Source organism: Staurois parvus, unplaced genomic scaffold (assembly GCF_062004578.1).
Source record: "Staurois parvus isolate SC_StPar_1 unplaced genomic scaffold, SC_StPar_1.0 ptg000172l, whole genome shotgun sequence".
Lineage (NCBI taxonomy): Eukaryota > Metazoa > Chordata > Amphibia > Anura > Ranidae > Staurois > Staurois parvus.
In genome coordinates, this window is record NW_028317968.1 from 11209173 (window position 1) to 11235544 (window position 26372).

The 26372-nt window shown below is 41.0% G+C and overlaps 1 protein-coding gene across 1 annotated transcript in view; it reads left to right on the forward strand.

Moving 5' to 3' along the window:
* Window positions 1–2771: 2771 nt before the first annotated feature.
* LOC149462646 (bone morphogenetic protein 8B-like) overlaps window positions 2772–26372 on the forward strand; it is an 87165-nt gene continuing 63564 nt past the window's right edge. Inside the window, exon 1 of the mRNA XM_089676672.1 lies at window positions 2772–3706. Coding sequence (XP_089532798.1) covers window positions 3322–3706 — 385 coding nt within the window. The 5' untranslated portion in view covers window positions 2772–3321. The remainder of the gene's footprint in view (window positions 3707–26372) is intronic.

A 26372-nucleotide genomic window follows, 5' to 3' on the forward strand; every position in this document is an offset into this window, starting at 1 on the left:
TTGTTCAGCCTGCTGGGTTGAACAAAAAAAATCTTCCTGTATGTACCTAGCAATAGGTATTAACTCCAGATTTATTCTCAGTTCACACTACCGTTACCTGAAAGTCACATGACTTGCAGTGCAATTTTGCCAGGCAACTTGAGTACAAATTTGAAGTGACTTTCAGGGAATGCCTGGGTAATCTTCCTGTAATGTCGGATTCAAATCACATCAATATAGATGAGGATCCGACTTGGAGGTGGCTTCTATTAACCTCCCTGGAGGTATTCCTGAGTGTAGCTCAGGGTAAAGTTTCAGCACCACAAGCGGTAACCCCGAGCTACACTCGGGAATACCCTGCAGTGTTGCTCCGGGATCCCTCGATCACTTACCTTGTCCTTCGCTCCTGCGGTGTCCCCCCTGCAGCGTCCCCGGCCATCTCCTCCAGCTGATGCCGGCATCCATCCTCCGGGTTCCATTCACTGCGACGTCGGGACGTACGGGGGACGTAACCAGCGGGAAATGTAAAAATTTTAAAAAGTGACATTCACTAATACACTAAAATCACATAGTAAAACATTACTGTATCAAACCATTTCACATACATTTTGTCCCTAGTGCTTTGTCCTATGCCCTGTCTGCAATTTTACTGTCCTTTCTGCCTGGAAACTGAGAGACGTCCATGGCGTCCAAAAAGCGTCCCTTTAGGTCAAAAGCGGTTTTAGACCAGCTAGAGAACAGCGATAGTAAATCAGAACCACTTGCAGAATTGAGTGATAATGATTCGTGGGGAAATTCGTCATCAGACACTGAAAACTATTTTGCGACTGCTCAGTGATGTGCGAACTTGGCGCTATATTTCAAATTTCAGTGTTTTTGGTTTGATTACATTATTGAATTAAATTTATTATTATTACATTATTATTTTTTATTATTATTTATTAAATTATAGTTTATGATTTTGTGTTTCAAATTTTAACATACCCGGGATGTTTACTAGACTCTTGTTCGGACAGATTTCAGTGAGTTGTTCCTAAAAATTACAGGCCTACAATAAAGAAATGACATATTTCCATGCAAAAAAATGTACCGCTTTGAGCACGGAAATAGTGACATGATCATACCGCTATGGAGGCTACAGTATATGGACACAAATCGGATAGAAGTCACCTTGAAGTAGTACAGAAACCTTTTCTAAAGTCAGAGTGACTTCAGTAGTGCTAATTAAGACAGCTCTCATTGATTAACATGGGATTCCTCATGTCGTGACTTGGGGTCTCACAAGTCACATTCCAAGTCGCGGCAGTGTGATCCGAGCCTAAGCCTGGATTCACACTGATGCGGTGTGGAATTTGCAGCATTTTCTATTGTGATTTCAGCTGACATCAGCTGCCAAATGCGTGCTGTGTACAATCACAATATGGGTCAGTAGGGGGCATGCATGTGCAAATCCAGAAGAAGGTCGATCATGTACATATATATGATCATGTTTGCACCTCCCACCCACTCACAGAATATTTACTGTAAGCTATCGGCAGGTGGTTAAGTTACAGCTTTCAGACAGAAATATCTTTTGCAACAAAAGCAAAAAGGAAAAAAATACCCTCATCCATTAAAGGGGTTGAAGTGTATCTATGGTCAAAATATATAATCATATATTAGTTCCCAGATTGTATTTCAGTTATTTCTAGCCTACTCCTATTAATCTTAAGAAACTTGAAGTTTATAGACATATTTACTTTCTTGTAACATACTGTATAATCAATATGTCCTGAGAATAGGCACTGCTATGTCACACATTTCACAGAGCCTGCCTCTTGAACTTCAGAGCTGCTGAAAGGTGGAGTTAAAAGAGGCGGAGTCACTACAGGAAGGACAGCTGGCAGAAAGTTACCATGGGATACTTAGTCCTGAGAAATGGAATGCAAACAGCTGCAAAGCATGCAGGGAATCCAGGAAGTTGTGGAAAGAGATGACCAGCATTCAGGCAGAACTCACAACATGAAAGGAGATTTAAAGCAAATCTCTAGTCTTTAGTTAAAAAAACACAAGCTGCTGACTTTTAAAAAACAGGCACTCACCTGTCCTGTGATCCAGTGGTGTCTTCACCGCAGCCGGGTTCACCGGCTGTCCGGTGTTCCTGGGACCGGCATCTTAGGTGTGGGCTCCCGGCTGAGACAGCTTGTGGCTTCACAGCCAGGTGCCCACTGCGCATGCCCAAGTAGCACTGCTCTTTGTGAATAGTCTTGTAGCCTTCTGGAACTTGTCACGTGTCCCAGAAGACTACGGGGGGGGGGGGGGGAGTTGGGGCTGAGAACTTCCACTTCTGACCGTCTAGGGCGATCGCAGCGGAAACGGGACTTGGTACCTCTCAAAATTGGGTACCCGCCTAATGAGGAGCGGGGGACAAGGCCTTAAAGAGGAGCTTCCCATTTAGGTGGAGCTCTGCTTTAAGTAATCTTTTATTGAAGTGTTAAAAATAACATGTTTTTTGTATTGTAATTACAATGTTTAAAATCAAAAAGTATGCTGCATCCATAGAACTCATTCAAACGTATGTTTTCAATCATTTCCAAACATACACATAATAATTATTTTACAGAACATGAAAGAACACATGACATACATTCCCACAGGGTGTAAGTTGTTTTTTCTCCTATTTTATCTTCAGACCTCACATTTAAGTCTGTAGCATGCTTTTTCTGCATTACAAACAGCAACTTCAGCTGCTCTGCGGATGAATCCAATGTTTTTTATGAAACACAGAAGTCGTTCAGTGCACAGTGGTTTGATACAAGTGAACACCTATAATCTAATTTGCCAAGGAAGGAGCGTTGGAGAGGAGACCTCTAGAGCACAGTGCAGGGGGAAGATCTCCAGTCTGAAGAGGCAGTCAGGAGGTATAGAAGAACTAGCTATCACTTTGGGAAGCTGAACTCCAATCTGCAGCTACATCTATCCCTGTGGAATACATTTTTTTCAGTGGTAAGCATGTTTGCTGTCTTTGAGAAGCACTCGTATCCATTAACCTATATTTAAAATAACTTGAAACTTTTTCAGTTTTCTTTAGTGCTTACATCTGCTTGGGACATTTATTTTGATTCCCTAGGCAATCAAAAGCAGCAATCTGTTATACGGATTAAACAGCACACTAACTTTACTTGGAATTAATAAATTGACATTTAGAATGGAGGGTATTTGAGAAAGTGATCATCTATACATATTGTGCAATATATATGATTTTGAGGACAAGATAATAAGATCATCAAGAAACATTTCTATCTTTGCACTTACTTTCTCATCTGGAGACATTTGAAGAGTCAAGTTCTGTTTGTTGGGAAGATGTCTAACACTTTACAAAGTATTTGGACTGTGATTTGCATTGTTGGATTCTTGTGGCATTTCACCAATGGAAGCTTTGTGAAGAATCACCTCCGATCAAGTTTTATTCAGAGGAAGCTAAGTGGCAGAGAGAAGCGTGAGATGCAGAAGGAGATCCTCTCCATTCTGGGCTTGCCTGGGAGACCCAGACCTGCAAGTGGTGGTCAGTTCCCATCTTCAGCACCTCTGTTCATGCTGGACCTCTATCATGCTATGTGCAGTGAGGAAGAGGAAGATGGAGCACAAGGAGTATCACGAGCACTCTTTACCACTTTAAGCACCCAAAGCCCTCCCTTGGGAGCAGTAATCAGTGAAGCTGACACCGTCATGAGTTTTGTCAATATGGGTAAGATCTATCTTTGTTTCCATATTTTAAATATATGTATTTGGGGGCATATTCATTCTGCTGTGCCTAAAGTTTCCATTTTTAATATGAGTTTTTACCTGAGTTTGCAGGGATTTGCTATAGTGCATAATACACATATTTAGAATTGTTTCTTCTAATGAATTTTAACATGCATTTTCTATATTGTTTTTACAAGAATGGGGTTATTTCTTGATTCACTTTAGTACATATATTAAAGTGCAGTTAAAAGAAACCAACACTGAAAGAGATACTGTATGTAGACTTTCATTACTAACCTCCTTCTGAAAATGCAAGCTACCTACCTGTCTGTTACTTTAGGGGTTTTCTCAGTCACTGATCAGGAACACACTTGCCAATAAAATCAGTGATTTCAGAACTTCTGGAAACTCAATCCAGGTTAGTGACTCCGAAACAGTCAATGAAAATGAATCAACTAGTCATTGAGCATTTTCCAGAACAGAGGTCAGCCATATATCTCTCACAATCGGTTTCCTTTACATGTATTTGTAGTATCATTCATCACTACAGAAGATGCTTAGGCAGGAAACTAAAGCTTACCTGTAGCAAACTTAAAGACACATTGGTAAGGACTGTATTAGTGGAAACAAATGTACAGTACTTTATATACACTTTGGCAGGGGTAGACTGACCATTTGGAAACTCGGGCACTGCCCGAGGGCCCGGGGTCAGTAGGGGCCCCATGAGATGCCCCTGGTACCTTTTTCATAGGCTTTTTTGAGTTTGGGCAAGGACACAGGGGCCCATGATCCCCTATTGCCCGGGGGCCCCATGAGTTGTCAGTCCGCCCCTGCACTTTGGTTTAGTCTTTTTTATTGTACAAGCCTTCTTGCTGTGGCCATGATTTCATTGATGTAAATGTGACTAATATACAGGGTTGGGTTTCTATTTCTTGCCAAACTAGTCTACTGTCTGGTGTTGCCCCCTCAAATCTCAGCTGGCCAGAATTTAGAGGCTGGAGGTAAGTTTGCCAACTCTGGGTCAGTACAGCTAGAATCTACATATGGAATATTAGGAAGAACAGTCACCTTATTATTAGGTCCATTTGATTCCACATGTAGAAGCCTATAGTGTGTGGATGTTAGTACATTAAGAGCTTTTGTAACAAAAATACCCAAGTTGTGCAGGGAAATCAACAGTAAGGGCCCAGTCAGGTTGCACTTATGGGCAGGGCTGCCATCTGCAGGTTTCTATTATATGAGGGAATGTGTAAAATAGCAGAGAAGTGTGGGTGACTATGCGCCTTCTTCTCTGCCGGTCCTGCTGCCCTAGGCCATGGCCTGTGTGGAACTCCCCTAATAACATTTTATGCAACTGATAGGGAGTGAGATACGCCCTGTGAATTATTTTAAATTGAATGAGGCAATCTCATAAAGAGACCAGGGTTATAAATGGAAAATCCCATAAATCTTTCCAGTCCTCAGAGTCCAGCCCAGGGACATCATGGACCCAACGTTGACAGAGCAAAGAAAGCTTGGAAGATGATACCTGGAGGAGATGTGCATAAAGGGTTGAGGTGTGTTTTTCCAAGAAGCCGTGACGTAGTACCCCTTCTAAATTTTAATCAGCTGAAACGTACACAGGAGAACTTGGCTTCTGAAAGCGTAGGTCAACTTCCAATACCTAAAAAGATATGAGGAGGGAACATTGTGGTGGGAGGTGAAGTAGTATGGATATACTTCTTATTTATGAATAACTTAATTACAATTTTATTTTTAGCATGAGCAGAATTATATATTTTTTGGTAATGAAAAAAGATAGTAAGTTTTTCTGCAAAGGTCCTAACTTACTCTGGTATGATTGGGTTAACATACATTTTGCAAAGTGACTAGCCTTTGATAAATCAACCTCACTGTATTCTAATTATGTATTTGCAGTGTACCAGTTTGCTTTCTGTTTTTTTTTAAGCTGGTAATAGTAAATTAAATAGAAATAGAGGCAAAGTAGATGTTTATTGATTTATTTTACCCACAACACATGAAATATCACATTGACTAGACTGAAAAGTGTATTATTTAGAATTTTTCTGAGCTTAAAGCTACTTAGTTTTGTCTTGTAATGACTATTTTTATGTTATACTGTATATTTGCTTTAAAACCATACATATATGAATGTATATTTATTATAGTATAGTATAGTTAGAACTGCCTTATATATGGTTTCTTTTCACGATGAGCAGGTTACGGGGCTATTAACACAGACAGTGTTACAGTACAATACAACTTCCTGCAGTGTAAAAGTGTCTTGTAGTTAGAATGCTGGACAGCTCTACTGAAATTAACAGAAACAAAACCTGGTGTTCACTGTCTAAAGTGCGGTCTTAAAAAAAAAAAAACTTGCACTTAAAAATATGTGAGCTGTCACTACTGAGCTTTTGAAAATGTTAGGTATTTACATGCTGATCTAAAGGATTGAATCATTTCTGAGTCCCTGATCTAGAGTACTATCTGTACCACTAGCCCCTCTCCCTCCTAGATTGTAAGCTCCAAGGAGCAGGGCCCTCCTATCCCTCTTGTATTGATCTGTATTGTTGCTGTATTGTCTCCCTTTATATTGTAAAGCGCTGAGCAAACTGTTGGAGCTATATAAATCCTGTATAATAAAATAATAATTATAGAGCAAGTATGCAGATTACCGGTTCTAAAGTCACTCTGTCTTTTTAATCTTAATGTTTATTTCAGCAACTCAGAAACTACTGAATCCAGGGACAGGCAGAAAACAAGCATTTTTAGAAGGAATTGCAGCCTGCATTTTAATATGACAACACTTCATTTAAAGCTGAACTTCAGGATTTTAAGAAAAAATACCCTTGCAGTGGGGTCCCCCACACTGCAAGTGTTAAATGCTTGTGATGTGTAGAGGTTGAGGAAAAGGAACTCTGTTCCCCATTCCATCAGGATTGGCACTGTCCTTTTCTCCCCAAAACTCGAGCCTGCAATGCATTTTCCTCTGCATCATCACATACAATGCAGGGCTATTACAGTGTAAAGGTGGGAATACACGATTAGAAAATCAACCGATTGGTCATCCGACGACTGAGAGGCGTTCGTTTGTTGGTTGAAATCGTGGCCCGCATTAACCAATCTAAAAAAATCGTTGGTCGGGCAATACGTAGTGTTGACATCTTCCGTACAAGTGGAAGTGATGAAGTGTGCGTGTGACCTTGTAGCCACGCCCTTCCGGCCAGAATGAGCGATATACACAACAATTAACAGCAATGAGTATAATATAGTTTATTACACTAACTATATACATAAATAGTGACACATAAAATATAATATGCAGAATTCTGGTTATCTCATTAGGCCAATCTACTTTTAATATTTTGATTTTTCATTCGTGTTTACGAAGATTCCTTGGACATAAACATCCGGGTCAACTTCTGTTTCTGCTCATACGTGATATCGCTTGATAGATTTTTTTTGTACGACCGCCATACCATACGTATGCGAAATGACAACATTTTTCACTGTTGTTCAACCGGATTTTTTCGTTCACAATATTGTTATTGGTTAAAACATCCTGCTCATCAACGAAGAGAAAATCGCTCGATCAGTGGTTCTGCAAATGTTTTTCGTACAATTTTCTTATCGTGTGTACGGGGCATAAGGCAAGCATGTGAATGAGTGGCTTAGAGAAAGGACTGCGAAGACTCAGTCGCACAGATAGAGGGAGCCTATAGGAGACAGGAATACTTATCAATTTACCCCGTAGACTTAATGCTGAACTTTACCCATGCCAGCTTGATAACAATTAATGTTCTTTAACAAAATAACATAAATTCTACATTAATAATTATACTGCCAAAATCAGTTTGTGCTTTAAATTGCTTCCAGCATTGCTCCTGTTTCTTTTTGCGTAAGGCTGCCATTTTGTTGAAGCCCAGAGAAGTCACTTCCTTATCAGAAACTCTCCTCCTCTCCTTGGTCTCAAAAGATATGGGGTTGATTTACTAAAACTGGAGAGTGCAAAATCTGGTGCAGCTGTGCATGGTAGGCAATCAGCTTCTAACTTCAGTTTGTTTAGTTAAGTTATAACACACGAAAAAACTGGAAGCTGATTGGTTTCTGTGCAGAGCTGCACCAGATTTTGCACTCTCCAGTTTTAGTAAATCATTCCACATGTAAATGTCTTCAATTAAAATGTGTATATTTCCTGTCTTGATTGTATGTCTACAAAGAAGAAGGCTGACAGAAACTTTCCACTGCTGAGGTTCATAGCACTGCAGCTGGGAGGGAGAAAGGAGGGAATATCAGGGAGATAAGGTTAGACACTCTGCTTGTAAATTGAACTCTTTTGTGTCTTCCTGGCAGCAGAGTTTGCCCTGTCACCTCTCCTGCTTTTTTTCTTTTCTCCCTCCCTAATCAGTGTTTTCTATGCACAATCTGTGTCATTCCTGTTGTTTTCTTCCCCCTTCAGTAAAACAACAGTAAGTTTTAAAGCTGTCAGCTCATCAGCCTGTAGTGGCTCTGATTTTAGGCACAGTGCTGAGAGCAACTGAGCATGTGCAGAGCATGGTGTGATTACTGAATTTTAAACAGTATAGGCACTAATTTTCAATGTCTTACATAGCTACACCTGCAAAAGGGGCCAGCATGAAGTGATCTAGCAGGACTTCATTTTCTTTTTCTTTGCACTTTAATGAGCATTTAACCTTGCACAGTTGAGGGCCCCAGTGCAAGGGTATTTTTTTTCCAGCCCAGTGTGTTAGCCAATGCAGCGTGCATTTTTAGAACCTATATCATAAGATATGTAAAGGGAAAATCATTAACACGTATTTAAAGGCAAAACTTTTTTCACATAAAGTGGTAGGTGGTTGGAACCCCTATCAAGTTTTGTATTACTATTTTTGTCCTGGTTAGAGAAGGTCGCTCCATCTAAATGTCACCCGGAAAGAAAGTAAAGGTATATTTTTTCATAGTGTGTCATAATTGTCAGTGTTGGAGGTGGGCATAGGCCACGTGGCTCCTAAAGATCCCAAATTATAGTATCCAATCTAATCAATACATTTATAAATCCTTTCAAATTTAACTCTTCTGAAACAAAATTATATACCTTTATCCCAACCTTTCTTTTGTTCTCATTGAGGGACATTTATTAACACATGTACAATTTGCCTACAATCGACAGTTTTGCATGATCATGTGACCAAATAATGACTGTACACCTATTTTCTCTTTTCTTCCGCAACTGCAAGTACTTATTTAGAAATGAAATTCAGTATTTCAACTGCCTCAGAACTTAGAAACGCTAAGGGACATTTTATAAACACCTGCAGATATGTTTAGTGGCTATTATAGTGGACAATTTCCAAAAGAAAATGAAAGAAAAAAAAAAAGAGGTGACAGATTAGCTAGATGACCCAAGTGCTAGTCTGTGATCTGGTACATAGGGTGATATACCAGCTTCCTTATATACACTATATTGCCAAAAGTATTGGGATGCCTGCCTTTACACGCACATGAACTTTAATGACATCCCAGTCTCTGTAGGGTTCAATATTGAGTTGGCCCACCCTTTGCAGCTACAACAGCTTCAACTCTTCTGGGAAGGCTGTCCACAAGGATTAGGAGTGTGTCTATGGGAATGTTTGACCATTCTTCCAGAAGTGCATTTGTGAGGTCAGGCACTAATGTCAGACGAGAAGGCCTGGCTCACAGTCTCCGCTCTAATTCATCCCAAAGGTGTTCTATCAGGTTGAGGTCAGGACATTGTGCAGGCCAGTCAAGTTCCTCCACCCAAAACTCGCTCATCCATGTCTTTATTGACCTTGCTTTGTGCACTGGTGCTCAGTCATGTTGGAACAGGAGGGGGCCATCCCCAAACTGTTCTCACAAAGTTGGGAGCATGAAATTGTCCCAAATGACTTGTTATGCTGACACCTTAAGAGTTCCCTTCACTGGACTTAAGGGGACAAGCCGAACCCTTGAAAAACAACCCCACACCATAAGCCCCCCTCCACCAAACTTTACACTTAGCACAATGCAGTCAGGCAAGTACCGTTCTCCTGGCCACCACCAAACGTCTTCACTGCTCTAGAGTCCAGTGGCAGTGTGCTTTACACCACTGCATCCGGCACTTTGCATTGCACTTGGTGATGTAAGGCTTGGATACAGCTGCTCAGCCATAGAAACCCATTCCATGAAGCTCTCTACGCACTGTTGTTGTGCTAATCTGAAGGCCAAATGAAGTTTGGAAGTCTTTGGCTATTGACTCTGCAGACAGTTGGCGACCTCTGCGCACTGTACGTTTCAGCATGTGCTGACCCCACTCTGTCATTTTAAGTTTTATTGCTATTGTTCCCAGTTGCATCCACTTTGTTATAATACCTAACAGTTGACTGTGGAAAATTTAGCAGCAAGCAAATTTCACAGATGGACTTATTGCACATGTGGCAACCTATCACAGTACCACACTTGAACTCATTGAGCTCCTGAGAGCGACCCATTCTTTCACAAATGTTTGTAGAAGCAGTCTGCATGCCTAGGTGCTTGATTTTATACACCTGTGGCCATGCAGATGTGATTGGAACATCTGAATCCAATGATTTGGAGGGGTGTCCCAATACTTTTGGCAATATACTGTATGTATGCAAAACAAAGCACTATTACTAATTCCATTGGAAGTAACTTTAGGTTGAATCAACATTTGTGCTGTGTGATGTATGTTCTTTGATGAACAATGATATTGTGAAAAAAAACAGATGTATTAAGATTGTACTAAATCAGCCATCAGTCTTGTACTTTGTATGTTAATCAAGTTTAAACATTTTTTTAACAATATGGAAATTGTTGTATGTATGGTGATGTACCTCTGGAAAAATCCCACAGGTATTAGTGGTTTGTTCATTTTAATAGATATCCCCATTGTCTTTTCTCCCAGTTTAATAAATGGGCCAAAAAATGTTAAGATTAGATGTTACATGCCATATGAATTCCATATTTAATGTCACTTTAAAAAGTTTGTTTCCATTACAGAACAATGTAGTTACTGGGTGAGCTGTAATAGACTGTAACAGCATTAGTTACATACAGTAAGTGGCACTGTATGGTTAAATTCCTGTCTGCTGCTGGATATAAAGTGAGTCAGATTTAGTGCTCCTCTGGCATTCAGGAGAAGCCTTGTATTTTTATCAATTAATACAAGACTTACTGTGATTGGAAGTCTTGCTGTATATAGCTAATTCTACTATGCTGCATTACACACTACCTGCATCAGCATTGTTCTCTACTGGAAATATTTTGTTTGGGCCAGCTTGGTGACATTAACCATGGAATTCCACTTTAATCTAATGTTGTCAAAAGAAGAATTAACATATAAAATAAAATGCTCCAAAAGTTTCTCCAAAAGGAAAAATACAAATAGGGGAATAGGCGTACAATAGTAATGAGTTCAAAATGGGGTGGCGATGAAGCGACAAATGGAGACGGGGAAGTTCATAGTCCAAGGGTCCTAGGTGGCGGATGGATGGTGAAGGCAACTCCCCATAGACCGAAGCAGAACTCTGTAGACGATAAATCGGACACAAGGGGGCGCCAATCTCAGTGTAGAGGGTTAAGGATTTATTGGTAACAAGAGGTTAAAAACCATTCACAAACGTAAGAAGTATAATAGCATGGTAAAAGAATGCCTTTGGTGAGCCCTCAGTCTGCTAATGATGTGAAGATGGATCCTGGTAATGCAGGATGAGCAGAGATGCAGCGTGTTCAGCAATGCAGAGAATTTTTGAAAATGGCGCCAAAACCAGCGTGGACCGCAAGGAAGTCGGGATCTCGGCGGGCAACCAATGGCAGGTCAGGAACAGGGTCAGGTGACGCGTTTCAAAGCACTTGCTTCTTCTTCAGACCTCTGAGGTCTGAAGAAGAAGCAAGTGCTTAGAAACGCAAAGAGCTTCAGACCTCTGAGGTCTCTGATGCAAATGCGTTGCAGCAGACCACAGCATGCAGTCATGCTCTACAATGTATTATGCATTACTGCATATGCGACATGTACGTTTTTTGTCTGTTTTGGTGATTTTGTAGCTCAGTCAAATTGACTGGCTGAATAATCTCAGAATGGGAAATAAATCTCAGGATGGGAAATAAATAATAAATAAATAAATAAAATACATTTTCCTAGACTAAATCAAATGGTCTCCCGGAAATAAGGTCAAATCCAGAGGGGGTTAATGCATAGCCATGTTTGTTAAATCAAAATGATCATGCATATTCAGGCAGTCATGACTTTTGATTGCTATCTTATATTTTTGGCAAGCTTTAGTGTTTTATCACCTCACCCTGAATTTTTGTCCAGCTTTCTCATACTAATACAGTACCTTGAAAAACTATTCATACCCCTTGAAATTTTCCACATTTTGTCATGTTACAACCACAACAACCCTAAACATACAGCCAGAGCTACAATGGAATGGTTTAGGTCAAAGCATATTCATGTGTTAGAATGGCTCAGTCAAAGTCCAGACCTAAATCCAATTGAGAATCTGTGGCAAGACTTGAAAATTGCTGTTCACAGATGCACGCCATCCAATCTGACAGAGCTTGAGCTATTTTGCAAAGAAGAATGGGCAAAAATGTCACTCTCTAGATGTGCAAAGCTGGTAGAGACATACCTGAAAAGACTTGCAGCTGTAATTGCAGCGTAAGGTGGTTCTACAAAGTATTGACTCGGGGGTCTGAATACAAATGCACACCACATTTTCACATATTTTGAAATTTTGAAAACTATTAATCATTTTCCTTCTATTTCATAATTATGTGCCACTTTGTGTTGGTCTATCACATAAAATCCCAATAAAATACACAAGTTTTCAAGGGGTATGAATACTTTTTCAAGGCTCTGTATTAGTATGAGAAAGCTATAAAATGAATACATAGATCTGGGTTTAACTGCATGTATTAAATAGAAACATAATAAGTACACATGTTGCTTAAAGGCACTTATTAGGTTTAGGTTTATTGCCCCAGATATAGTATGTGGTGCATGTGTCATGGTGTAGCTGCTTCCAGCTTAAAGCGGAGTTCCACCCAAAAGAGGAAGTTCCACTTTAAAGACTGGTTCCCTGCTCCCCATTAGGGATTGGCACCTTTAGGGAGCGGGTACCCAAAATTGACAGGTACCCACTCCCACTTCTGCTGCGATCGTCTAGGCAAGTGACAGGTCCCAGAAGACTACAGGAAGCGCAGCGCCACTTGCACATGCGCAGTGGGCACCCGGCTGTGAAGCCGCAAGCTGTCACTGCCGGGTGACCACACTGAAGATGTCGGCTCTTGGAACACAGGATGGCCAGTGAAAGAGGCTGCAGGGAGGAAACCGCGGGATCGTGGGACAGGTGAGCGGCTGTTTTTTGTAGCTGCTGACTTTTATTTTTTTACAGTGTGAGTGGAACTCCGCTTTAATTACATTTTTAGGCAATGCAGCACTGCGTGTTGTGTCCCAGAAAAGAATTAGGTGCAGTTTTGGTAGTGTTGGGGTGCATTGACAGCCCATTCAAAATGAATAAACTACCCTAATGAAACACATTTTAATGTGTGATGTAAGTTAACATGAGCATGTTAGTGCACCGTGAAAGTAGGAACCTAGCTTAAATGCGCCTCTATAGTTTAAGATTAGGTAAGTATTTATACAATTTCATATTATACCAATCCTAAAAAAAGAAAATCAGTGGTAAAGCCATGTCACACCCTATTAAGGGAATATACACACTAAAAAATGCCGTATATGCTGTACAGCGAGTGTGCAAAAGTTTTATGCAGGTGTGAAAAAATTTTGTAATTTAAGAATGCTTTCAGAAATAGAAGTGTTAATAGTTTATTTTTATCAATCAAAAATATAAAAAGTAAATGAACAGAAGAGAGATTCATTGAGAAGTATAGGCGGACACTTATCCATCATGCCATATCAGGGAGGCATGCAATTGGCCTCAAATTTATTTGGCAGCAGGACAACAACCCCAAACATACTGTATAGGTAATGTCATTAAGAACTATTATAAAGAAACAGAATTTCTTCACAGCTGTACAGTTTTGTGTAATATATATATATATATAATTTTTTTCCACACTTTTTTTAAACATACACTGCTCAAAAAAATTAAAGGAACACTTCTTAATCGGAGTATAACATCAAGTCAGTTAAACTCCTGGGATATTGATCTGGTCAGTTAAGTAGCAGAGGGGGTTGTTAATCGGTTTCAGCTGCTTTAGTGTTAATGAAATTAATAACAGGTGCACTAGATGGGAAACAATGAGGCGTTCCCCAAAACAGGAATGGTTTTACAAGTAGAGGCCACTGACAATTTTTTCCCTACTCCTCTTTTCTGACTGTTTCTCACTAGTTTTGCATTTGGCTAGAGTCAGTGTCACTACCGGTAGCATGGGGCGGTACCTGGACCCTACAGAGGTTGCACAGGCAGTCCAACTCCTCCAGGATGGCCCATCAATATGTGCCACTGCCAGAAGGCTTGCTGTGTCTTCCAGCACAGTCTCAAGAGGGTGGCCTGAGGGCCCAATGTCCTCTAGTGGGCCCTGTGCTTACTGTCCGGCACCATAGAGCTCAATTGGCATTTGCCATTTCAGACCAGAATTGGCAGGTCCACCACTGACGCCCTGTGCTTTTTACAGATGAGAGCAGGTTCACCCTGAGCACATGTGACAGACGTGAAAGGGTCTGGAGAAGCCATGCAGAATGTTATGCTGCCTGTAACATCGTTCAGCATGACCATTTTGGTGGTGGGTCAGTTATGGTCTGGGGAGGCATATCCATGGAGGGACGCACAGACCTCTACAGGCTAGACAATGGCACCTTAACTGCCATTAGGTATCGGGATTGTCAGATCCTACGCTGGTGCAGTGGGTCCTGGATTCCTCCTAGTGCACAACAATGCCTCATGTGGTGAGAGTATGCAGGCAGTTCCTGGAGGATGAAGGAATTGATACCATTGAATGGCTCCCACACTCACCTGACCTAAATCCAATAGAACACCTCTGGGATATCATGTTTCGGTCCATCCGACGCCCCCAGATTGTACCTCAAACTGTCCAGGAGCTCAGTGATGCCCTGGTCCAGATCTGGGAGGAAATACCCCAGGACACCATCCGTCATCTCATTAGGAGCATGCCCCAACGTTGTCAGGCATGCATACAAGCACGTGGGGACCATACAAACTACTGAGTACCATATTGAGTTGCTGCAATGAAATTTCAGCAAAATGGACTAGCCTGCTGCATCATTTTTCCACTTTGATTTTTGGGGTGTCTTTGAATAAGTCTCCTGTAGGTTGATCATTTTAATTTCCATCAAACGATGGGGCATCCTTACGTTCCTAACACATTACCCAGTCCATATCAGTATAGATATCCAGCATGATATTTTTCCCCATTGAGATCTGATGTGTTTTCAAAGTGTTCCTTTAATGTTTTTGAGCAGTATATATATATATATATATATATACACATATTATATATACCTATATCCTTTTAGAAAAATAGAAACACTAGCAACATCTCTTGGCGTGCTCAACATATAATTTTCTAGTGGTGACTTTGGTTGCTCCTCTAAAGAACAGGTAACCACAATTCACCCACCCACATTCTTCCTCGTCTACTGCATGCAGCAAAATTGGAAAGCCATACTGAAACAACAGCTGGAGAGAGAAAAGGGATATTTATAATATCATAGGCTGGAGCTTTTGTTTCATTGAGATGCAATTAGGACTGTTGAAAACTGCTAATCGGATGACATGGCATTCAGATCTCTCAATTGACTTGTCAAGTAAACAAAAAAGTTTTCCTTCTCGGTTTTGCTCAGGTGATGGCAGAGACAAACGAAGTGTGGGGTGGCAGGTGCACATCTTTTTAGGTACATCCAGCTTAGGTTCACACTAATATGTTTGTGTGCAGGCACTACTGGGCAAATTGATCTCCCTTCCACAGTTCTGGTGCCGATGTTACTTCGTAATACTAGCAGTATCTGTCCAGCCAATGTGTCTTTTGTCACTCTTAGATTACTAAACAAACACAAATAATAGTTTTAGTTGTCAGCATTCTTCCTTCTGTCTACCTACTGTCCCACTCAGCATTGTGAACAGGGATCTTCTGGTATCCTATCACAACCACAGAACAAGAGTAGGCAACCTTGGCACTCCAGCTGTGGTGATACTACAAATTTCATAAAGGAACTACATGACTTTGGGGGCTTTCACTTTGCCCCTCAACACTCAACACTTTGGCCGCAGTGCTGGTACAGTGTACCTGCAGTTTTTGTGAGAGTTTATTTTAGACTTTTATTATGTCCCATGGTTTTGGTGCGCTTTCTGAAAACATACATGTGGCCAAATCGCAGTAGATCAGTGTGAAGCCATCCTCTGACAGCCACAGGTATGACTTCCAGAAGCAGAAGCATGATGAGATTTGCAGTTTCACCACAGAAGGTGTGCTAAGGTCACCTACCCTTGTATTGGATCATGCCTACATTTTTTGTTCGGGCTAGTAGATTTATTATCATCAAATTCCCACAGGTTCACAAAATTATTATTATTATTATAATACAGTATTTATATATTGCCAAAAGGTTTGCTCAGCGCTGTACATTATAGTGGGGGACAGAACATGAGACAATACAGTAACAAAACAATACACGAGGGGGTCAAGGGCCCTGCTCTTTTGAGCTTACAATCTAGGAAGGAGGGGATAGTGGTACAGGAGGAAGTGGCTGTGGGGGATGGAGTGGTAGGAGGAGTGGAGGAGATCGACTGTTAAGAGAAGGTGGGGTAGGCTTCCCTGAAGAGATGACTCTTACAACATTGACAATTTGATTCAATTGCTAATGCCACTTATTTACCTATTTTTATTTAACATATCTAATGTTTATTAACATATTCCATGATCATGGTCCCATATAATGAACTCATGAGGATTAACATGTTTACAACAATTATAGAATTTGATTGAAAACTAACTTTCGTTTTATAAGTTCTGTACTTGATTCCGTACCCAAGAGGCTTTGTAGAGCTTTCAGCAAGATAAAGCCTCCAGTCTTAGGTCCACAACTTACCTGTTAGTCGGTCTTACTCCTCACTAATCAGTCTCAGCTGCCCACAGGCCTTTCAATATGTCAATTGATCGATGCTCAGAGCTCTCTCTATCTCTGCCGTGGGAGCCTTCTGCTGGGTGAAAAGGCTGACTACAGACAGACAAAGCTTACAAACAAAAAAAATAGTGACTCACTCCCAACCTTCCTTGTCCAGATCACAAGCATTTGGTAGGTGTTTTAAAAAATAATGTTTGTAAAAGCCACAATTCTCACCTTAATCTGTAGTTTTGCAAGAGCCAGCTTCCCAATTCTTCAATCTCCAGAGCTGGAATGTTGATGGTACCTACCTCCATCAGCAGTCACGTTACCTTCTGAAGATGTGATCCTTGAGGCTTGCACTGCTTGAATAAGGGGGGGGGCTATGGTTTTCAGAAGAGGGGTGGCAAAAAGGCCAGCTGAGGATCAGCATAAAGTACAGTTTCTGTTGACTTGTCACAACCAAAACCAACAAGGAATAAGATTTATGGACTGCAGATTAAGGTATTAGTGGCTTGGGGTACAGGTTTGCTTGTGATGGCAGGAATATTTATTTTTTTTGTCAGGTGGCCCTAATTACGTTTTTGGATGGTTTTGTTAAAGACTTTGTGGAAATTATAGAAATTTTCAGCACTAATACAAGAATAGATAAAACCTGATAGAGACAGTGATGCTGCAGTTTATCTTCAGAATTTTGCAAACTTGCTAATCTATATAAATCAGTTATATTTATGGTCTGCATGTCCTGGCAGAATGCTCAATCCATTTCTTGCACTTATTTTTGGACATCTTACATATGATGTGGTTCATCACTCCAGAGTACCTTTTAATTTAGTGTCTGAAAGAAAGAAAACTGGGACTAGTAATTACAGATGATGTGTCATTTATAGTAAGCAAAAAGCCTACAAAGTAAGCTTACAATAAAAACTGGACCACATTTCAGTGAAAATCCATTTTGCTGACATTGTGTAGGAGGCAAAATACAGTGTAGCAGGATCATTAAACAATCAACATTAAAGTTGGAACAAAGTGTGACAATGGGAAGCTTTGTTGCTCTTTATTTCCCATCGGCCTCTAATATTCATGTTTGGCACAAATGTATGTGCTTTGAACAGAACTAGGGAAGCACCATCCTATTTTAACATCTGGACCTCTGAATATACTGTACCTCTGCTGTTCTTTGCCTGCACAGCAACAAAAGCTTACCTTAAATAAACTTTTGTATACTGGGTTAGGCTCCATGTACACGGGACACTTCTGAACGATGGAAACTGACTGCTGGAAAACATAGGTTAAAAAGTCTGCTTAGCTGTGTTTGCATACCGCATTTATGTGCGTTTGCGTTTAGAAGCGTTTTTGAAAGATAACTTCAGGAGACCTTCCAGAATGCACTGAAAAACATTAAAAAATTTACTATTTCAGACATTTTGAGAGTAATAGAGAGAGTAGAAGCAGTAGACCCACCCCAGCAACAATTTACCACCCAGCAGTAATACTAGATCATGCAGCAGCCATCATCAATAGACCTCCCCTTCGACAGTATATCCTTCTCATAAACCCCCCAGCATTTTAAGGTCCCTCCCCCCAGCAACAATAGATTTCACACCAGCAACTGTAGACCTCCCCAGCAAGCATAGACCCCCATGCAAAAATAGGTCCAGTGACAATAGATCCCCCAGTTGCCAGCATCAATAGACCCTCCAGCACACCCCATCACCCCATTGTGGCTATAGTCACACATTTATTCATGAGAAATACATTGAACTACTCAAATTCCATTACTAGATGATCTAAGGCCAGTTATACAGGCATGTGCAGATTCCTCCATCAATGCCATACAGAGTAGATGTAGGAATCTGCTTCAGCCGCTATTGTATTCTGACAGACATCGCCACTGGCTGTCAAATACCCAAACAGAGGTTACATCTGACAGATGCAGCCGCTGTTCAGCCACTGATTTTCTGCCCAGCTCCTCAGTTAATCAGAAACCGTTCGAAAGTCAGACATTGACTGGTCAGCTTTATTTGACTGGAGGACACAGATCCTGTCATTCATCTGCTTGTCCTCCAATCACAGAACTTTTCTCTCTGGGGAAAAATGGTACAAGCTTGAGGAAAAGAATTGGTGGGCAGAAGGGGTAGGCGAGCCATGCAACTCTTTCCCACTAGCAATGACTATTATTAACCCTAACATTGCTGGATGATCACCGCTGGGTGGAGGACCCAACATCAGTGGGGAGAAGATTTCTATAATGTGTAGAAGTCAGCTGGACATGGGATGCACTACAATATTACTGCTTGTTTTCACGGTGCTGCATAGCAAAAACATTTAACCAAATTCCAGCTTTAAAATCATAAAGGGGGGGGATTAACAAAGAGTGGTGCAAGCATAATGCTGGTGAAACTCAGAAAACAGAGCAGATACTGCTAATTACCCAAAGGGGAACAAGCAGATACAGAACAATACAGCTGGAGTTGCCTGCTCCGTAGTCCTCTACCTGTTCCCACCACCCGCTCAGTTGAGTGCTGGAGGAAGGAGGAATGCTGTGTAGGCTCAGCTCATACAAGCAGAGAGGGATGTGAGCTGTCAGCAGACAGTTCACATCCTGTATGCCAGGTCTGACCTGGAGGGGATCTGCGGCAGTTTTATATATTGAAACGTGCCGCAACCCCTTTGTAGATTAACAGCAAACCCTGTGCTCTATAGGCTTAGTTAATGTGGCACTCGTCACACACTTCAGTTTCCTGAGCTATGATCATGGCATAGCAAGCTTTGATAATTCCCCAAAATGTGCACGTTTTTAACAAATGCAACATTTTTTTAAAGGTACCTTTTTATTGTTTTAGTTTATAGAGATAAAACAATTGTGCAGCTCAGATATTTACAGCGATGCAACATTTTATAGGCTTTAATGCAGCAAAACACTTCTGCTAGTTAAAGAGTATGTAAACTCAACATTTCATATTCCTGACATGTGCCTGCTCTACCATGTACTTGTATGAAAAAGTATCCTGTTCTCTTTGTATTGCTTCCTTTGTGTGAAATCCTTAGTGTTCTTGTCAGTCCATATGCTTTCCTATTAAAAACTGCCCACACTAGGCATGAGAGCAAGGCATGGTCAGTTCTCTAGCTGTGCTGACATGCCCCCCCCGTGCACAGCCATTCGCTGGCTCGGCCACGCCTTCTCTGTCTCCTCATTGGCTCACTGGCTGTGACTGACAGCAGTGGGAGTCAATGGCTCCCACTGCTGCCTCAGCCAATGAGGAGGCAGAGACCCAGGACAGCTGAGGTTCTCGTGGACAGCTCTAAGTATTAGGGGGTTGGGTTAAGTATTAGAGGGGTTTGGGGCACTGCTGGCTGCACATGGAAGGTTTTGGAATGAAGGATGCATGAAGGTAAAAAACCTTCAGCGATTACAACTACTTTAAAGCAAAGTTCCACTCACCCTGTCAAAAAATAAAAGTCAGCAGCTACAAAAACTGTAGCTGCTGACTTTTAAAAAACAGCCACTTACCTGTCCCTCGGTCCCGCGTTGTGTCTCTGCAGCCCGTTTTCCAGGAGGCCGGCATCTTCAGTGTGAGCACCTGGCTGTCACAGCTTGCGGCTTCACAGCCGAGTGCCCATTGCGCATGCGCGAGTAGCGCTGCGCTTCATGAATGGCCCCGTTGTCTTCTGGGACCTGTCATGTGTCTCACAAGACTTCGGGGAGGGAGGGTAGGAGGACAACTTCCGCTTCCGATCGCCGCAGAAGTGGGAGTGGGTACCTGTCAAATTCGGCTACCTGTTCCCCCCCGCTCCCCAAAGTTGCCAATCCTTAATGAGGACTGGGGGACCAATCTTTAAAGTGGAACTTCCTCTTTTGGGTGGAACTCCGCTTTAAGCTTCATCTGTTCCCATGAGATGTAGGTCAATGCATCCTCTGTCTTAGGCATTGATGGTTTCCAAGTCTACTCCAAACAAACATACTGGAGTAGAAGAAGGAGCTTGTAGCATCATCTTATCATCATCAGCTAATAGACTGCAGTTCCCTTCATTAATACTATGAGAAACCTGATAAATCTAGCTGCATTAGGTGTATTCAAACTCAGAGTAAAGTAAGCTGAGACAGCTTTCTGCCTTTAGCACAGCTCTAATATTTCCTGTTATACAATTAGCAGTTCATTGATGGTTTTTTGTTGCCTGGAATTGCCTTGTGAAAACATACAGCAACATCCATTGCCAATGATGGATTTTCACGTGTCGTGCTACTGTTTTTTGGAAAATCCCATTCAATTGACCCCAGAAATGCAGGAACACAACATAGTAATGGGAAAAGGTCTTAAAAACAATACATTTTCAGTTGTCTGCAAGTCAATGTGCCTGGTGTGAACAAGTCCATCTAGTAAATATTCCTCTTGGAGGTTTATTCTTATTACAAACTCAACATGTCCCACAATGTCTGCCTGTAAGTGGAACACAGATGTTCAAACTGAAGTGACATTGTTACAAACCTTTAAACCCATGAATCATTTCCCTCCTGGGGCAGGATGCCTGCTCACTGTGTACTCATTTAGTTGGGATGTTTCATCTGTTTATATAAAGAGCAGTGGCTTGGCACAACCAGGCATCATGAGTGTACCAACGTCTTTGAATAATCATTTCTAATTATGGCTTTTGTTTTTTCATTATATAGACATTCGATTCATCTGTTTTTTTTGTCATAAGTTACTGCAGGGAAGAAGGTCAAAACAAAAATAAAAATTACACTTAAAGAGACCCCATAGTTATATACCCATTCAATAACTTCATAAAGCTTAGGTGAATTCATCATCTAACCTAGCGCAGTAAAGCTTCGGAACAAAAGGTAGTTCCATTTCTCATTCCATCACACATTCAAATAATAACACTATTTTATTAAGAATATATGTAGAAAAATACAAGTTAATCAAAACACAGGTTGAATTACAATTTTAAATTAATTTGTTAAGAACAAATATTACCTAATAATATTAAATCAAATAATTCCGATACAAAAGTTTTCTACTGGATATTATTTAATTTATAATTTATGCATGTATTTGTTTTATTATTGATTAGTTTATTGTTTAATATTTTTATCCTTATTTAGAATTATTAATCTAGAATTTTATATGTACTAATTGCTTTCTTATTCTTTGAAAGTTAACTCTTTTCTATCAGAGCATTTCATGTAAAGATGGATTGAAATTCAGCCAGTTCAGCAGAGAATGCATGAATTTCAATCCGTGTATGGCTGTTCCTGTTTGACAGAAGTCAATCGTTAGACCAGCTTCTGTCCAATGGGAATGTTGAAACACATTTATTGATCAGTGGCTGCCACCAATTGGCTGCAGTTGCTGATTAGTATATTCTGGCAGTGGAGAGTCCCGCTGTCAGAATACAATGTCCTGGCTGGAGAAGATATTTCTCCATTTACCTCGTTTGTGTGGATGTAGAAATCCATTTGTTTGGTTTTTTCATACAGCCCCGTGGCTGAATGTAAAAACATAATCATTTATGGCAAGATTTAGAAAATGAAGATTAAAATTTGATATTGGTGCAGCTGTACAACTGTTTTATTCATTCAGAGGAATTGGTGAATTAAAAAAAACTTCCACTGTAGCAGAGGGACTCAAACTCCTCAATGGAGCACAAGTGTTGTAACTAGACATTCTCTTTGGTCTACTGTGCTTTGCATAGTATCTCTACTCTAATCCCTAGGTATGTTGCCTTGTCATTTCTGTTGTGTTCAGTGCCTGTAGCATTTTAGCACTTCTTATTCCCCACAGTGCTTTGCTGTCTGTGGTAAGTTGTTTCTAAACACTGTCACTAATGTCCCCTGGCAGCCATAAAGGCTACTAAGTGTTTATTAAATTTTGACCCCTTAGCTGTTTAACCACCAGATTCCTAGCCACTTCCTTTCACTTCATGCTCCAGTTTATGGCCATTTCCTCCTCTGCATATTCTCCTTGGGACACAGTCATTTATCACTCGCTTTTTCCTGTCACCCGTTCAGTAACCATCAGTTTTCTCTCTGCCTCCTCCTTCCCTGTCCATGATAAGCTCTTGCTCTACCTTCCTCCCCTCAGCCACAATCATCTTGCCCTATGTCAAAGTACCCTGCTTTAATCCACTTTACCTATTGTCCCAATGGTCCATAATTAGATAATGGTCAGCCTCCTCAATACAGTGTCCATAATCAGATCCCACCACTTCCTCTCCTTCCATGATCATCATCTCACTTTCCCTGCTACTTGATCAACCATCTTTTAATTGCAATACAGTCAAATCAATGCAGTGTACCATCATAGACGTTAACACTGTGTTAAGTTAAAGTGGTAGTAAATTCTTCTTTAGTAATTTTACCTATAGGTAAGCTTATAATAAAGCTTACCTGTATGTAAAATTAATATCTCGGTGCACGTTTAGGAGATATTAGCCCTTTTTAATAGCTGGCGCATGCACTCTGAAGGAATGGTATAGCCGTGCCATTCCTTCAGAGCACTGTTCTGTGGCCCGGGATGTCTGTGTGCATGTACGGGAGTGACATCATTGCGGCTCAGACAGTCAGATGGCCAGAGCTTGCGAACCCAGAAGGAAGACCCAGTGAAGATGGAAGCCCCAGGAAGCCTTGACAGCGCTCCACTGGAGGGCTTCATTTCAATGTAAGTCCTTCATAATGTGCTAGTATGCAATGCATGCTAGCACATTATGCCTTTACAATGCAGGGTTTTTTCTTTTTTTTTTGGATGCGGTTTACTACCACTTTAAGGCATGACAGGTACTACATTGCGTGAAGTGAAACAACAAGGAGCGCACCAACCTTGTGCATTACCTCAGTAACCAAAATTTATTTAATGAAGGAATGGTACTCACAAACAGAGCTCTGAGGAAGGCTTGACCTTCAAAACGCATCAGCTGGACTGAGTACCTACACCCATGATGGGATTCGCGCTGGTCTCTTGCGTTTGAAGTCCCTTGGTGGACTTACATGCCTGTTTTTATCCGCTGTTTGTGAGTACCATTCCTTCATTAAATAAATTTTGGTTACTGAGGTAATGCACAAGGTTGGTGCGCTTCTTGTTGTTTCACTTCACAGTTTGTTCGGGCTTCCCCAGCCTTGGTTTGGAGCTGCACGACTTTGGATACTCCGGTGGTTGCCTCTCTGGAGTGTTTTCCATCTACTCACCACCGGCCTGGGTCCCGGAGCATAGGAGAAATTGTTTTTTGTTTAGGTATTACATTGCACCAGGAAGCTAGTGGAGATCATTGTAGTAGCAGAGCCTTAGAGTGATTTCCAGCTTCCACAAGGATCCCACAGCTATGGGACATTCATATTTACATTGCACCAAGCTGTGCTACTATGTAAGGAGCACCATACCTAAACTTCAGCTTTAATATATAAATTACTGGCTCTGCTTCGGTCCATTTGATTATCTTTGCTTTCAAACATAACTAGAAAGTTGCTGTGTATGAGCAGCATTGTCCCACTTCCTCTACTAGCACCAGTGGAGGGCCATATATTTCAGACCTAGGCCTTCAGTGATGTCTTACCTGAATTATTCCAGCAATTTGTGGCTGTAACCTTAAAGATTCAGCACAAAAAAATGGAGAAAAAGCGGGGCCTGGATTAGCCAGGATTGACTGTATAGAAAATGTAAATAAAATGCATTATACTCACCAAAACTACGGACTATCTGTACAGAAAATCTATCCTCCTTTCTTTCCTCAAGAAGAGGTCAATTACTCTGTTGTACAAATTATCTGTGTGTTTCAATGCCAACAATAAAATAAGTTCTTTTCTATTGCCATGGAGGCTAATGCTGAAAGTTGAGTCAGTCCAGTCCTATTTCTGGCATAAGTTTTTATTAACTTTAGGGCTGGGGGCACCTCCTAGACACCTATCTAGGGGATACCTTCTAGATAGCCAAGGGGTCGCCAACTAAAAATCTGATTGATTAAAGCTATAGTTTTATTGCCATTTACTGTAAGCTACAGGTGCCTGCACTGTTGATTCTGAAGGCCTCAAGGCAGATTTCTTTAACCACTTGCCCTCCAGAGGATTTACCCCTCTTCCTGATCAGGCCATTTTTTGCGTTATTTTATATATATTTGCCTTATTTTAACTGACAATTGCGTGGTCATGCAATGTTGTACCCAAATGATATTTCCCACGAATTGAGCTTTATTTTGGTGGTATTTGATTGCCTGTGTGTTATTTTTTGCGCTATAAAAAAAAAAGGCTGCCAATTTTGAGAAATAAAGAAAATTTTTTTTTACTTTTTGCTATTAAACAGGACCAGTAAAAAATTAAAAAAATCAAATTTAGTCATAAATTTATGCCAAAATGTATTCTGCTACATGTCTTTGCTAAAAAAAATGCCAAAACGTGTAAATTAATTGGTTTACGTGAAAGTTATAGCGTTTACAAATGGCGGTATAGATACTGGAATTGTTTTTTTTTTCTACTAGTAATGGCAGCGATCAGCGACTTATAGGGGGACTGCAGTGGGCATTCTGACACTGAGGGGAACTTACTTGGTGTCACTGACATCCCCAGTGACACCAATACAGTGATCAGGGCTAAAAAAAAGAACTGACACTGTACTAAGGGCACTGGGCAGGAAGGGGTTAACATGAGGGACGATCAAAGGGTTAACTGTGTGCTGTTTTACTTGTATCTGTGTGTGTGCTTTACACTGTAATCACACTGCTCTGCATGGCTGTGCTATGCACAAACATCTAAAACAGTGTGCATGAGAAGACAGGGAGGAGAACTGTATTGTTTACATACAGTTCTCCTCCCCGTCAGAGATGGTCGGCAATCACTGGACGCTGGCGAGGACACGGTGATTAATAGCTGCAGCCGCGAATGGCAGTGCGGGTAGGGCGTTAATGGTGGCACGGGTAAGGCCACGCACCCCATACCCAGAAATGTGAAATCACGTACTGTATATACAGTCATGGCCGAAATTGTTGGCACCCTTGATATTTTTCCTGAAAATCAAGTATTTCACACAAAAAAGGTATTGCATTAACACATGTTTTGCTATACACATGTTTATTCCCTTTGTATGTATTGGAACAAATATAAAACAGAGGCAGAAAAGCAAATATGACATAATGTCACACAAAACCCCAAAAATGGGCTGGACAAAAGTATTGGCACCCTTAACTTAATATTTGGTTGCACACCCTTTGGAAAACATAACTGAAATCAGTCGCTTCCTATAACCATCAATAAGCTTCTGACACCTCTCACCCGGAATTTTGGACCACTCTTCCTTTGCAAACAGCTCCAGGTCTCTCTTATTGGAAGGACACCTTTTCCCAACAGCAATTTTAAGATCTCTCCACAGGTGTTCAATGGGATTTAGATCTGGGCTCATTGCTGGCCACTTCAGAACTCTCCAGCGCTTCTTTGCCATCCATTTCTGAGTGCTTTTTGACGTATGTTTGGGGTCATTGTCCTGCTGGAAGACCCAGGATCTTGGACGCAAACCCAGCTTTCTGACACTGGGCCCTACAGTGCGACCCAAAATCCTTTGGTAATCCTCAGATTTCA